This window comes from Chanos chanos, chromosome 1 (assembly GCF_902362185.1).
Source record: "Chanos chanos chromosome 1, fChaCha1.1, whole genome shotgun sequence".
Taxonomy (NCBI): domain Eukaryota; kingdom Metazoa; phylum Chordata; class Actinopteri; order Gonorynchiformes; family Chanidae; genus Chanos; species Chanos chanos.
The window spans coordinates 24,988,074-25,004,438 of NC_044495.1; the positions used below are offsets into that span (position 1 = coordinate 24,988,074).

At 39.2% G+C, this 16,365-nt stretch overlaps 1 protein-coding gene across 1 annotated transcript; it reads left to right on the forward strand.

Annotated features, from left to right (window-relative positions):
* The first annotated feature begins 7,846 nt into the window (after window positions 1–7,846).
* On the forward strand, window positions 7,847–16,365 carry nup50 (nucleoporin 50). The gene is made up of 8 exons (XM_030773770.1): window positions 7,847–7,959; window positions 8,800–8,884; window positions 10,411–10,494; window positions 10,642–10,837; window positions 11,622–12,308; window positions 14,255–14,342; window positions 14,475–14,593; window positions 15,076–16,365. The coding sequence occupies exons 2-8, from the start codon at window positions 8,816–8,818 to the stop codon at window positions 15,273–15,275; spliced, it is 1,443 nt and encodes a 480-aa protein (XP_030629630.1). The 5' UTR covers window positions 7,847–7,959; window positions 8,800–8,815; the 3' UTR covers window positions 15,276–16,365.

Here is a 16,365-nt window from a genome sequence, read left to right on the forward strand (position 1 = left end):
ATCAACATGGTCAGTTATAATAACGGTTCTGAGAGCTCATAGTAAAAGGTTTAGCACTGCTGTTATCGCTCACTGTCCCGCTTCCCTTGTTCAGTTTCACACACACACACACTCACACTATACTCAAATGTTAAGTTCACGTGTCAACAATATATCAGACATGTTTCACTATTTTATTATTTCTCTCTGTTATTTTTGCTGATGTGTAAATCTTCTTAAGATCTACATTTTCTCTCAATCTTCTAATCATGTATAAGCAAATAAATAAAATAACTCAATTCAATTTATTTTTCCAATTGTGTACAAACTAGAGCAATCATCACTTTGTCCGTCAAACCTTGTACTTCTGTTAAATCGTTGGAAACACTGTAATAGTATATAACAGGTTATGAGTGTCAAAGCGGTGTTTTTACTCGAACGCATTCTTCATTCTTCAGGCTGACACCCTTTACTCCGTTTGCTCAAGGATTTGTCCTCCCCCTCCCTATCCGTCATCCGCCCTCCTCCGAGGCTCACAAAACACGTAGCAATTGGAGCGCCTCAACTGGTGCCCCTCACAGGGCCGCTGCGAAGACCAATCAGGAGTTGCGTCTCCTGCATATGCCTTCAGACGGACATGAGCAGCGATGATGAAAAACGAATCAGCGCAGCTAAGTGGGTTGGTCGCAGCTGCATGTGAGCTGAGAGTGAATGTGAAACGGATTTCAATTTTGTGTATTAATGGGGCAGAGGCCCTTGCAAATTTACTGATTCAAGTGACATATTTTAACCAGCTGTTGGTTTGACGACGGGGATAAAATTAGGAATCAAGTTTGAATAAATAAAAGGAGAAAGAAATACATACGCTGAAAAATGTAATACAGCACCATGGACAGCGACGACGAAGCAATAGGCTTAGTCAGTCCAAAAAAAGTAGCTTCATCATTAGAAGCGCAAAATCCAATTCCATTCATATGTGAGCATATGGAAGTTATTTATTCATGGACTTCACTGGCCTTCAGCACACTCTATTAGGCATTTTTATGTATTCCACTACTCTCAAGGAGCCTCACTTAACTAGCGCTTGTAAGCTTTGCCAGTGTTGGCTATTGTGTTCATGGTTGTTCCTTTGCCAGCCTCTTTTGATACGGGTCACCATTCTCACTGTAGCGTTCACTTTTGAAAAATAGCAGTCCTCGAAGATTTTAGTGGTAAAATATAGATATTTTTGCGGGCCGGATATTGGCTCTCAACGTGGGGCCGACCCCTCCCCCACCCAATACAGGTCGTAGGCTCTGTTGCTGCAACGGCGCTACGTCAGCTGCTACTTTTCATTTCACGGCTCAGCGGTGGAACTCTTGAACTCCGCTCTGAAAATGACCAGCAGTCCCTTTCGATTGCAAGATGCTTTAAGTAAGCCTCTCTACGGTGGTGCTGCTGGCTTAGAGGGCAAGGATGGTAGATGATGTGATTTTATTTGGTTTTGTTTATCCTCTTTACCCGCTTTATTGCTCTCTGACAGGCTTTCCAACAGTAGCCTACAGCTGAACATGAGACGTCGAACATTGTTTGTGAATATCTCTTTGTGAAATTACTTTAGGAACAGAAATATGTCTTTAATTTTTCAGTAAGTCAAAATAACGTGGGGGACAAATAGGCCACTTTATGCAAGATTGAAAGGTGAGAGACCTGACGCTAGAAGCAAAACACTGTGTACCGTTATTGAAACAAGATTAACCATTCATGACTGTTTGAAGCTGAACGTTTACAGGTGACAGCGGTGATAAAATAGGGTAAAACTGAAGCTGTGCAACGCTTTAAAACGCAACGTTGTTGAACTTCTGTCGTTAAGGACAACATTAAGGACAAAATAACTTTCATGTTTCAGCACTTCACAGTGCAAGAAAAGTAGTTAACAGTGTATTCTGGTTCAAGTCTCAAAAACACAAAATTGCTCAACTTTTCCTATCCAATTTGTTTATTTGTTTGGAGATCCTGGTTTCCTGCGTACCCACTTAAATACTTTGAATACTTAATTTGTAAATAAGCAAACACCATAATTGTATAGTGTGGGGGGAAAAAAGACAAAAATGTCCCTCTCTCAAATTAAGTATACTGAGCTAAATAAACAGCCATACAGAAATAACTCTGATGATTGCTGATTTTCTCTGTCGCCTTAGAAAAACTTTCAAAACAAAATGCTGTAGCAATCAAACTCTTGATAAACGGACAAACACACACTTGCACAGAGAGAGAAAGAGAGAGGTAGAGGGAGAGAGAGTATTCTCTCTCATGAAAACATTTCTTCTTCTTAAAATGCAACAACAATAAATAAACAGGGATCTGAAAAGTACACCAACAATCTCTCCACAAAGTGCATGCTATGCATCAGTTTGTCAGAACAACAGTGTCATTATGATAACTCAGTTTCATGAACCAGATATTCTTGACCATCTTTGATAAGCAAATGCAAAATAAATTAACATAAAAAGCAACTTATGAAATGCATTGTAGAATGGTGAAAAACAAAAGGATTTGTTTGCCATTTGCTACATGTGTGCATTGCTCTGCATACAATCGTTTTCATCAAAAGTTTTCATCATTCTTTATCAAAATGATCAAGTCAAACTGTCATACATTGTTTTGCAAAATGAAAACTGAAGTGTAAGAAGTGTAGGGTGCCCTCCTCTTACAGGGCAGTACTCCTATAGGAACTGATTCCAACCCCAGTGAAGTTCACTTGAAAAGCTCATCTAGGCCTTGGTTAGCTTTATCAGGTGTGTTTGAGCAGAATAGGACTAAAAACCTCCGGACTGTGCAATTCTCAAAGGATAGTTTGCTTAACATTACTCTGGATTGATGAGGAACATGGATGACTACAGCTTGGCTTGAAGAAGAGCACCCTCTGTGTGTGTAATGGCTGATTGGCTGAGCAACACACTTTCCTGGAATAGAGCAGACGCTGTCACTAGTGCTCTGCTGTTACAGTAAACATCATCCATGGAGAGCGTGGCTGAAGTGCCCTGGGCTGTGCTTAGCGTACAACATAATCCGCCAAGCACGCTACCTCCCCCCAGGCTCCAGCATGAGTAAGCATGCCAACCAGTCGAGTGGAAAACAGAGGAGAGAGAGAGAGAGGGAGGACAACTAGACAACTGGATTCAGCCACAGATCTAGCTCTATCTGATTAACATCCACACCCATGCACTCACCCATCTTGACAACAGCTGAATTCTTCTCTTACTTCAGCAGTGGAATTTGCACCATTAGCTGATTATTAATTATCAAATGCATTTTGGATTTGTGGAAATGGATTTATAGGTAATTTTTTTCTCTGTAGTTCAGAAGATTGTTTCTATCTATAAGTCTAATTTGGAAGATGTAGTGGAATGAAAAGAATTAGAAAAGTATTTACTGTCAAGTCCCTCTTAAATAAAGGAGTTACATGAAGCACAGTGTCTGAGGGTTGATGATTATGTGCTAACAAAGTGGTCTCAGTAGTTGCCAAATCGTTCAAAAAGACAGTGCTTGATTCACAAGACTGATTGGTTTCGCTTTCCAGCATATTTCTTACTGCACAAGAAAAAAAAATAGTCCTTACTCTTATATGGTCACATGATCCAGTTAGCATTTGCTCCCTGGCTGGAAAGTCCAAGATATGTTGAGATTGAGTTCATTAGCAGAGTTGTGTCCTTTATCCTTCAACTAAAGATGTTCAATCACTAAAGTGGTGCTCTAACATTTTTAGTCAGCTCTGTTGAGAAAGCCTTGGCACACAGTCTCTCACAGAGCATATAGCACATGAGTCAAGCAAGGCTCACTCTACACTAATGAAAAGATATTACAGTCTTTTCAGAGACAGCAAGGCATCAGTGCTGAACATTGACATTGATTAAATGGATATATAAAAATTTTGTTTTTAGATGCATGACTCCTTATTGTGCTCTAGAGCCCTGTACTTTAGGCTGCTACTATCAGCATTACATCTAGTCATTACTGTAAGCAAACTGTTTATTTAAATGTCTTGTTTATTGAAAAAGACATCCTTTATCAGAAAAGCTTTATGATGTACAGTTCTGTGTAGAGCAGGGATAAGGAACTTATGCTCAAATGTGTATATGTAATAGTAGTGTACGAAATTAAACAAAATGCCATAATAAACCAATACAATACAACAGAATAGTGGTCTCACTTGGTTTGTTCTGGAGCATTGGGAGCTGTGCTTTAGTTCAGCTGAAGCTGATCAAGTGGCTTCTTCAAAAGGACAGCATTCATGAACAGGGTTAAGTAGGATAAAGTAGATAGATTTCATTTCATTTTTATGAGGAAGATCAAAGTGCATATGTGAGGGTTTTCAATATGTCTCATTCATAATAAATGTATATTTTGTCAGAAAAAAGAGTGATGAGTTTTTTGCAGGGTACAATATGCTTCTTTGAAGTATTTTGATATTTTGTGGTGTCCTGGAGGCCTGGAGCTAGACATTTATGTAAACTTCTGAAAAATTTTAACCCAAAAAGTAGTTTCATTTTGTTATTCTGGGTAAAGGGATTTCCAACCAATGGCTGGCGGTTTGCAATTGAAAAAAATATCGTAAAATATTAGAAGGCCCACCAAATATAGTTACATTTGGATTCAGCATTTTTGTGTGTGGTGCACATTCACCAGATATGCAGTACAATTTAATTGCTTGGGACAGCAGAGTAGAGATGAATTACTGTTAGGCAGATGTGCAATGAGCCTTGTGTTGACTGTCCACCCCAATTTGAAGTGTCTTTGGTAAGAGAGCACTTTTAGAAGAAAGCAAAGTGGTGGTCCAAAATGGTATGTAACAGAAAAAACAGTTTTCCTGTAACAGGGTTACAGGTTTTAACCATTTACGACCCAGTTATAGGGGTTATAGCACTAACTGTAGTTTAATTTTTTGCTATACTCTTTTGTGTAATCAGTGATTCTTTTTTCAGCCTAGTTATTCTGTTTGATATTTACAATGCTGTGGTTTGAAAAGAAACTGAAAGACTGACAGAAAATATTTTGTTGAATGGTGTTATGTCTGTGATGAGCACAGAAGAAACAAGTCAAACTAAAGACAGAGTTTATTCATAGAAATGCATAACGGAACAAACTCAGAAGGACCGCATCTGTCAAAACTAACAGCCCGTGTATCACTTAGTGATCTTACAGAACACAGTCAGAGTAACCAGTCCAGCAACAAGGCACATATGTCCTTGAGACTTCAGCACAAAAACCCAACATATGGCCTGATGCTTTTGATAAAACTGAGTAGTTGTATGCTTAATTTTTACCTACATTAGAGAATAGAGGAAACTAGCATGGTTTTCAGGCTTATGAGGTTTTAGTCAAAGAGCAAAGTGGGAAAATGATCATTTAAAAAAAAATCCCCCCAAAAACAAGGTAATAATGAATGACTATTGCAGTGGTTTAAACCTTTTGTGCAGCCTGCAACAAGTATTAAAACTCTAATAAACACCTTCCCACTTCAAAATAGGGGTATATTTGTAAATATTTTGGGGGGTTAGTACCAGTCATAGCCACTAGAAGGCAATAACAAAAAAGCAAGGGAAAATAGAATTTAAGATACAAAAAGTACTTGTCCTACTGCTGAGTGGTAGTCTCCAGTTCTTTTCATTAAGGTACACCCGATATATGAAGTATGTACAAATATTTCACATGTATTGCCGTAACCCCAACTTTATTTATCTGAATTGTATCTTTTCTCAAATGACACATTAGGACTGTCTGTAGAGAATAGGAATATTAGTATTTGTTTTCATGTTGCATGAAATTATTCCAACAGTATGTCAAAGATTGTGAGCAAAGATAAAATACATTTTGCTCCATTAAGGGCAACCAGTTAAATTTCCTCTTAATTTGTCCATTCACTCTGGTAATTACTGTGTATGGCAGTTAACTAATTGTGCATAATTACGGTTTCACTGATCTGTGGTGCCTGATTGACATTTAAATATGTCATGCGAGCAGTTCAGCAATTATAAATGCATGCAGTGAAATTATAATCAGGGCTGCCTGATTTAATTAAGCGACTAGCAAGGATAAAGATGTTACTCATCTTTTTTTAAGGGTGAGTGTCAAAGGCTGACAAAGAACACATAGAAGGCTGGGATTCATTTACATTCAGAAGTTTATCTTTTTCACAAATATGTAAAAATGGATATATATTTCTGTAACAGTTTAAAGCAGTAATCCCCCAGTGGAATAAGAGCTACCTCAATCACCGTAATCCATGATGTTAAACATTCACTCATTAATAGTGATCAATAGCACAACAGACCTCTAGGGGGATGGCTTGGCTTTGTAATGCTGGCTCCCATTTGGTGTTCTGCTCTGTAAAAATCCTAGATCAATTGATTTTGTCTTCCCTGTCAAGACCATTGGTTAGAGTGTGGTTCTGCTGCCATTGTGACTGGCTATGTGAGCAGTCAGAAGTATGTGTGCTCATGAGACTTTCACACACTCTTTGTGACTTCAAAGCTCTCTTCCAAGGGTGAACAATAACTGGACTGAGTAAATTATTGCCACAGATTTTGAGAATCCCTCACTGCTGGGAAGAGAGTGGAGAAATATGGAATATATAAAATGTGTGATAGTTTTAGCTTGAAATGCACTATATAGCATTTTTCTACCTCTCTCTCAGAGCAGAGCCTCTTAGATAATTTTGTTTTTCATGAATATGCTTATGTATTCAGTGCAAACAAGAGTTTGTGTATGATCCTTTATGGTGCATAAAAGCCTATGCATGACCTTTTGTCTCATTCGTGGAGCTTGCATTCAGTTCTCCCTGTCTGATTGCGCCAAGCCTCCTTTTCTCTCCTGGCCAGCTGGTCAGGGTTCTCCTGCTGCCATTAGAGCTCACAGCTCACTTCCTACTTTCTCCAGCACCTGTTCCTGTCTTGGCACAGCTCTGTAGGATCCTGAGAGCTTGGAGCCCAGCCATCTGCCATCTAATGCTGCAGCATTTTTTATACAGTCCCCAAAGCCTTTCTGGATCTGTGTAGAGCAGTATTGAGATCAAGCTGTGGTTTTGCCTACCACAAGGAAAAGTTGTTAACTCAAATGTGAAGATTCTAAAAGCACATCTTGTCAGGAATGAGCTTATTACTCTGCAAGTGTGTTGTACTAACATGGTTACAATGTTGTCTTACAGCAGGTTTTTTTTTCTCTAATAATAATTGTGCATGGGAAATATATACAGATATTTATTTTGTTTTACATATTAATAGTAATGATACATTGGCTGAGGAAATAATCATGCCAGTGATTTGTATCTTAGGCTGATATACCGCGGTGCTGATGAAGATGAAATTTCATCCCTGGAACACTATAAGGTTTTTACATTATAGAACTCCAAATAAGTAAATAAATGAATGAATAATTTTTTTTTTTTTTTTTAATGATAATGATGATAAATTTGTTGGAGCAGTGATGAAATCCATTACTTAGGCGCAGCATTTAGGCATAGTGACTATACATTTTTATAACTGTGTAACTGAGATAAACTGATTCCAAAACATCTTCCTTTGACTGCCGACAAATTTGGCTTAAAATCCGGACCATCCGATGCACTGCATGTACCATTCTGTCAGGATTTGTTGGCATATACAGTGTGCAGTCTGCAGTATTCGATGGTGTGTGATTTAAATCGGTTTGGTTAGAAAGAGAGTGGTTTTATCATTTAAACTGCAATGACAAGCATTGCACTTCATCATTACACTACAACTCCCTTGACACGTTGACGTAAAAACCATCCTTTGCACCTGCGCATTGCTGTAGCCGGACGCGCGAATATTCCGTTTTGTAAAATGGCGGCGTGACAGAGGACCCCGGCGTTGAGAGGAAATTGACGAAGAGAACCGGTTGTTACCTAAAGTTGTGAAATACCGAACATTGTGTCAGTTTTAGTTAAGGAACGTTTCAAATCCAGTTCAGAATACAAGAGAGGTATGTTGTGTCCAGCTCCTTTTATGTATATTCCACAGTTAAATGATTTTCAACACCAACGTTGAAGTTAGCTAGGAAGTTAGCATCATGTGGAACTGGAATTGCCTGGCCTCCTGGCCATCAGCGAGCGAGTGACATTAACCAAGTTCGCAAGCTAATGCTCATGTGTTTTCTGTTGATGCGACGATTTATTGTATCATTTAACTACGTTTTACCTTTACTTATTTAGCGTAGAACACCGACTGACAGACGTAATTTAAGGGTAGATAAAATAAGGCTAATACCGGGGTGGTAGACTTGGAAGGCAGTATAGTTTGCTTGGCTAGCGTTACACGTTAAGTAAATGTTTATGTTAGTGGACGAATTGGTATGTGACTTCAGTAAGTTCGTACTCAGCGTCCAGATTGGATTTGAAATCAGGTCCAGAATAAGTAATAAGAATATGGATTACCAAATATTGTCAAAGTCAGGATTCGACGTTAACCGCTTGGGCTAATGCTAATGGGAGACAGCACCACACTAAGTTGGGTGCAAGTTATACAGGTGTGCTCATTAATCTGACAGATCCTAACTGTTCAACCAAATTTAAGCCAAGAGCTGGTATCTTTCCCAGTAATAGAGAAACATATTTGAAAGAGACAGAGATCGAAAAGAAATCTTTAGATCTTTAGGATTAATGAAATAATGTACTCGGCTCTGATTTGTTGGGCTGGAGGGATTCATTATTCCGCTACGTAAACCCTCATCTTTCTTGTACCAAGACTGCAAATAATGAGTTATTGAAGTTGGTTTTTGACTCTCAACAAACGATTTGTTGTTTGATCTATGTGTTTACTACAGCCAAAACAAAATTGTGATGGCAAAGAGGATTGCAGATAAGGAGTTGACAGACAGGAACTGGGATCAGGAAGACGAGGGTGAAGAGGTAGGCAATAAATCATTTACTCTGCTTTTACTTTCAGTTTGTTTTTGGGAACACTTGCTTAACCTGAGTAAAAAATGTTCAAGCAGCACAAGCCCACTTCAAGCCATGATTTTTTTCCCTAAAAGCTGTTGGTATAATGCAAGATCTGTTGCTTTGCTCCTATATCAACATAATTGATGGTCTTGCACAAACAGTTCAAACGTGAAAGTATTGCACTAGACCATTGCTGTATTATGAATAGGCCTTGTTTTTGGTTTAAAAAATACACGGCTCACCATTCACTGAAGTTGGGTTTTTGAATTTGGCTCTATTTTAGTGGAGGTGTCAACAAACCCATCTGCTGTTTTCTTTTGGTGACAACAACTTGGATCATTAGGACAAATGATGCTTTGCTCAGATGTTGTGCAACTTGAATCTGTACTCATGTTTTTACCTTTAACCTAACTTTGAACTTAAACCTACATCAGAGAGTTCATACAGCACAATAAAACCATATTAGCAGGGTCAGTTAGCCTATGCCCATGTATTAAAGCTATAATACAATAATGTAAAATAAATGCTCATTTGGTTTTAAATAACACCATCAAAAGGTTACATAAATTGAATAACCATTGCAAACAAACATATCTGTTTTCATTTTATTTTCATAAATCTTTAATGGATATTATTAATTACACTTTAGGAGCACTCAGGAAGGCTGCTGTTTTTATAACACACTAGCATTAATAGCGCACATAACCATGCTTAGATTGTATTTTATAATGAAGCCTTGTTTGGTATCTTGTTACTATGAACACAAATCCTGGTTCCTTGCAAAGTGAAGATGAGTTAAACAAACTTGTCTGGAGTATGCTGTTTATTGACACATGGTATTTTCACTGAGGTCTGAGGCAAAATTCAGTTGCTTTCTCTCATCGTTTTTTGTTTTATCTCTCTCCATTGTTTGGGACAGACAAACTGTACATTGTTTTTACAGCTATGCTCTTGGATAACAGAAATATTTGCACACTCCCTAATACCCTCAACAGATGGACACAGAACTTTGTAAAACTATATAGTTATACTTAGTTCATGAAAAAGCATTTGTACGTTGCAGTTCAAATAATCACCTTCCTACATTTCTCCGCCTATGATTCAATTGATTCAACAGTAAAAATATGTCACTTTAATCAGCATACAATGAGTTATTACTCAACATAGTGAGCAAGCAAATGAAGTTCTTGGACATGGGCACTCTTGCATAGCTGTGTCTTATTATGAGACACAAATGATCTAAGTGCTTTCACCACACATACTTGTTTTCTCAGTATGTTATTGAAGCAGATCAGTACTACCAGTATGATGACCAGCGTTATCATCAGTTGAACGAGGGCCTGGAATATGCTTTAACGCACTGAGCCCAATGCACCCTTCACCCCGTTTAAGACTGTCACTGCTTGCTTTAACCGTCACCGTTTTTTACAGTAGTTTTTTTTGTTTGGTTTTTTTACCGTATTTAAACATGTGACGCCTTTGCTACTCCTCAGGCAGGGACATTTTCTGTTGCGAGTGAAGATGTGATGAAGAATCGGGCCATTAAAAAGGCGAAGCGTCGAAATGCTGGCGCAGAGGTAAAGCTGCTCACATGATCTCATTCACGATACTGCTGTTTTCCTCTTGGAGAAAGGGATGACAGTATACCCGACAGTCTTAGTTAGGGTATTCACTCTGTGCACAGAGTATCTGAATTATTGATGAGTTTTCTATTTTTGCCTCAGGGTGAGAGTGGAGGAGCTTTTAAGGCATTTAAGGGCTTCTCGCTAACCCCATCCTCAGCAGGAGGTACAGGCACATTCCCCAGTTTTGGGAATGGAGCTTCTTTCAAGCCTCTGTCCAGTCTGACCAATGGCAGCACCACTCCGTCTTTTGGAGGCTTCACAACACCCGCCACAACCAAGACAACTCCCGTCCCAGGTAACCCTCTCAAAGTTTGAGGCCCCCCCCCCCCCCAACCCCCCCCCCCCCCCCCTTTTTTTTTCCATTTGCTCATTCGCTGGTGTTATGTCTTTGAACATACAAGGGCAGAATTTCTCAATGGACAGGTTGTTTGTTCGGTGGTTTCATGACTTAATGACCTGAAAACCTTGTAGTGCTCTGCTATTTTAAGTGAGAAATATGTCCAGTTTACAGTGTTTGTATAGCCTTTAACATTTGCTTTGTTGATTTATAAGTTTAATAAAACATAATAATTTATTGTAAAATAGCTCTTACTGGCAGACGGGCATTAGTTTGAGGTTTGTGTGCAGGCTTTGTAGTTTACTTATTTAGTTTATTTAGTCATATACAGGAGGTGTTGTAGTATACTGTTGCACATTGTATGCTTTGAGATGAGCATCTAGTCCAAAAGAATGGCAGTATGTCAACAGTGTTGATGGGAAATGGACTTGAAATGATTCCATTGTTGAGGGGAAGGCTTTGGCATTTGAAGTTAATGGAGCTGAATCAGTGGTTAGTTTTTTGCGTCAGTGTGCTATATCCTAGCCTAGCGAGCTACAGGCGGCAGAATAAAAGAGCTGCAGTGCTTCCTTCCTTTGAGAGCCTGTCATATACCTCTCAGACGGTGCAGGGATGTTGTCTGGGTAGTACAGTCTGTGACAAACTCAGCCCCCTGCTGCGTCAAAGAGCAGCCTGAAGAGCATCAGTTCTATTGGGTGCTGTCAGTCACTCTGCTCTGCTTCCCCCTCCCCCCTAGCCTCAGGATCCTCTACATTCAATGGTCCTGCCTCTTCCAAGCCCCCAGCTGCTGACATCACGGACAGGCAATCCAATGGCTCCTCCCCAAACCTGGCTCAGAGCTCTAGCGGCTGCGGCAACAGTAAGGAGTACAACCGCCAGCTCACAGCTCTCAACTGCTCCGTGCGCGACTGGATCACAAAGCATGTGAACGACAACCCCCTGTGCGATCTCAACCCTATTTTCCGTGACTATGAGCGGCACCTGGCCAGCATCGAGAAGAAATATGGAAGCGGCGTGGCAACAGCCACCCAGGTGGATACAGCCTCCAAGAGCGAGGCATCAGGGGGGATACAGGGGGGGCTCCAGGCTGCCAGCGCTGCTCTGCCTTTCTCAAGCAGTACTGTCACAACAGCCACAGCCGCTGCCAGTGCAGCACCCACTTTGTTCTCTTTCGGCAAAGAGAAGGACAGTGCCGCCCCTGAGAAGAGCAGCGTGCCCGTTACCGCGCCTCCCGGTGTTACCTTTAACTTTGGCCAGAAGCTGGACAGCTCAGTACTGGGCTCCCTCGGGTCTGGTGGCGCTCCCAGCTTCTCCTCGTCGTCCTCCACGTCTTTGTTTGGAGTGACACCCAAAACAGTTGCTCCTGCATCCTCCTTCTCCTTCAGCCAAGGGGTCAAGACCGATTCAGCCAGTAACAGCCAGACTGCAGGTACGCACTGAAACATTGCTTTGTGTACATGCCGATCAGAGTTGAATTATCTTAATAATGTTATCAAATCCACACATAATTGTGAAGTATCAAAATTGTTCTCCTTTGGTGGGGTTTTAGTTTGGAGCCTGTGGTTTGTTTGGATGTGGTGTTAAATCACAGAGGGTTACAGTAGTATACCCTTTCACCGAATAATACTGAACCTAAAGTGTACCAGACAGCAGCGCCTGAGATCATGACACATTAACAATGTTTTTGTAAAATGAGCACAAGTTCCTTCAGTTAGAGCAGAAAATTGATTTAGTGTGAGAAATCTTTCAGAAGCTCTGATATTGATAAACGATAGTAAGCAGGTTATGTGGTCACGACTGATGCATTGGTTTAATGCCTTGCAATGCTGTATGGTTTGTGACATTACATTCAGTGCCATAAGACTAGACTGTGCAAGACATACAGTCCATTTTGCATGACAGATTCAGTGGAGATTTGATATAAGACATACAGTGCATTTTGCATGATAGATTCAGTGGAGATCTGAAATAAGACATACAGTGCATTTTGCATGACAGATTCAGTGGAGATTTTAAATAAGACATGCAGTGCATTTTGCATGACAGATTCAGTGGAAATCTGAAATAAGTGTTCTAAATGGACAAAGTGTGTTTTGCTGATATTTTAGAGGACAGCATACAGTAAAGAAATTTAAATAATATGTTAATAATCCAGTGGTAATGGGCTTTATGAAGGATTTATCTAAAGCAAGCAATGTATATGACAAGTCAGAAATTGTCACCTTATTATCGGAGATTAACAAGCTTGCACTTCACCCTTTTTTTTTTATTTGAGTCGATTAATCATGCAGCGTATTGTTGGCACAGACAGGGAGAAAGTAGAGGTTTTGTTGTCTTTGTTTGCATTGTAAGGTTGGGTTTAATTGTGATAATATTTGTTTGCACTGTAAGGTTAGGTTTAATTGTGATAATATTCGTTTGCACTGTAAGGTTAGGTTTAACTGTGATAATATTTGTTTGCATTGCAAGGTTGAGTTTAACTGTGATAATATTTGTTTGCGCTGTAAGGTTGGGTTTAATTGTGATAATATATGTTTGCATTGGAAGGTTGGGTTTAACTGTGATAATATTTGTTTGCATTGGAAGGTTGGGTTTAACTGTGATAATATTTGTTTGCATTGGAAGGTTGGGTTTAATTGTGATAATATTTGTTTGCATTGGAAGGTTGGGTTTAACTGTGATAATATTTGTTTGCATTGGAAGGTTGGGTTTAACTGTGATAATATTTGTTTGCATTGGAAGGTTGGGTTTAACTGTGATAATATTTGTTTGCATTGGAAGGTTGGGTTTAACTGTGATAATATTTGTTTGCATTGGAAGGTTGGGTTTAACTGTGATAATATTTGTTTGCATTGGAAGGTTGGGTTTAACTGTGATAATATTTGTTTGCATTGGAAGGTTGGGTTTAACTGTGATAATATTTGTTTGCATTGGAAGGTTGGGTTTAATTGTGATAATATTTGTTTGCATTGGAAGGTTGGGTTTAACTGTGATAATATTTGTTTGCATTGGAAGGTTGGGTTTAACTGTGATAATATTTGTTTGCATTGGAAGGTTGGGTTTAACTGTGATAATATTTGTTTGCATTGGAAGGTTGGGTTTAACTGTGATAATATTTGTTTGCATTGGAAGGTTGGGTTTAACTGTGATAATATTTGTTTGCATTGGAAGGTTGGGTTTAACTGTGATAATATTTGTTTGCATTGGAAGGTTGGGTTTAACTGTGATAATATTTGTTTGCATTGGAAGGTTGGGTTTAATTGTGATAATATTTGTTTGCATTGGAAGGTTGGGTTTAATTGTGATAATATTTGTTTGCATTGGAAGGTTGGGTTTAATTGTGATCATTTTTGCATGCTTCTCCTCCTCACTAAGATGAGAATGCAGCAGAGGAGGAGTCAGAGGAACCTCCTGTACCTGTGGTGAGAGAAATTAAGGAGAAAGATGCCTTCTACTCCAAAAAGTATGTCTTTAAGGTTCTCTTGATTCTCATGTACCTCTAAGGATTTTTTTTAATCTGAACAGACCAAAAAATATTGAGTAATTAATTATTCTAGTAATCATAGCACTTAATTTCACGTTATGTCCGTTTCAGGTGCAAGTTGTTCTATAAGAAAGAGAATGAATTCAAGGAGAAAGGCGTTGGCACGTTGCATTTAAAGACAGTAGCAGAGGGCAAACTGCAGCTGCTGGTTCGTGCTGATACCAACCTGGGTAAGTTGATTTCATTACATTTAGCTGTGTCTAGGGGGTTGGCTTACAAACACATCAAAAATTTTATCTGAACATTGAACTGGTTATAAAATATTTTCTTTAGATGAAGTTCTTTGAAATTGTACTGTAATTAAAAATAAAACGAATAAAATGAATGTCATCCGCAGTAATTGCAGTCCTGGTATCCGTTTTCACTGGCTACCAGCCGTTCTCACTGGCTACCAGCGAATCGGCACAAGGTTGCTCTTGTCATTCCTTGGTGGCTATAAGAAGCAGAGCAGACATGTTTTAGTCACTGCTGTACTGTTTTTTGTTTTTTATATATATATATTTTATATATATATATAATTTTTTTTTAAAATTCCACAACATCTAGTTAAGGCATTTTCTTATATGTTCATGACAAATAAGTCATATTTTCAATCTGTCATGCCTGCCCATGTTGTTTATTTTTCCCCAAATCTTCCCTCCTTGTTATTTAGGAAACATTTTGTTGAATATCATGGTACCGTCCACCATGCCTTGCTCGCGAACAGGGAAAAACAATGTGATGGTGGTGTGTGTCCCAAACCCCCCTGTGGATGACAAGAATCCGACCACCCCCGTGCCCATGCTCATCCGTGTGAAAACAGCCGAGGACGCGGATGAACTTCACAAAATCCTCCTGGAAAAGAAAGCCTGAGGCTCCGTCTTCTTTCACCTGTGCACAGACTCTGAGCCACTCGTTTTAACAGACTCCCCCGTTTTCCCCCCTCCTGTCCTCTCTGTCGTATAATGCCTGAATGTTGCCTGCATGGCCAAATGTGAAGATTCCGTAGTTAGCCTGTATCTACACTCGATTCACACTCGTACCAGTTCATTCAAAGAAAACCTTTTAATTTGCATGCGTTTACAGACATCTTTGCGAGCAGTTTTAAATGATTTGTTGACAGAGATTTCACAGTGTCGTACGCTGTGAAATCACGCAAAAGCAGTCCCTTTCTGAGATGGTCATGATAGCTTAGAGACTTCTTTTTTCCCCACCGTTGAAGAGGTTATGTGATTCAGAAGAAGGCTTCCTCCTCAGAAAGGCGCAGGTTTTGTGGCTAATGGAGTTAATCTGAATTTATGAACATTCCATCATAATTTACTGTGCTGCTATTAAAGAGATTAATTAAAGGTTAGACAGATTTTGCTTGTGGTTTTTTGTTTTTCTTTTGAGTGATTGGAGAACTGTTTTCATTCATTAATGAGTGCGTCTGGATTAGATGAAAAAATGCTTGTAAGAATGAACTGGAGTATAGCTTGAATATTTTGTACTTGCTGAGTTTACCCTTTGTAGGGAAAGGGAGTGGAGAGGTCTTGAGGTTAGTATTTAAAACAAATCGCTGCAGATGTTGACTCACAATCTGATTCCAAAACCACATATGTATTTTTAATCATTTCATTTAACGGCAGATCAGTTTTGTAGATATACAGATCCTTCCATTTAAAACACAATGGTTTGTTCCTGTTGATATTCTGTGTTCAGGCATTTGTCGGTATTGGTATTTATTTTAGAAGCGATGGTATGTTGCCCTCTGATCTGCATTGTGTGAATGAATCCTGTATAGTTCCCTCCTTTGGAAGTGTATGATATCCAAACACGTTAATAAACGGTTAAGGAGTTCATGTTTGATCATTCAGCAGTCGATACTTTGGTGTGATGGCACTCGTCACCAAGTAACTTTTTTTGGTTGACTTTGTTTTTCAAGTGACCTTTGTAATGCCTTGGACAATAGAGTGAGTGAGTA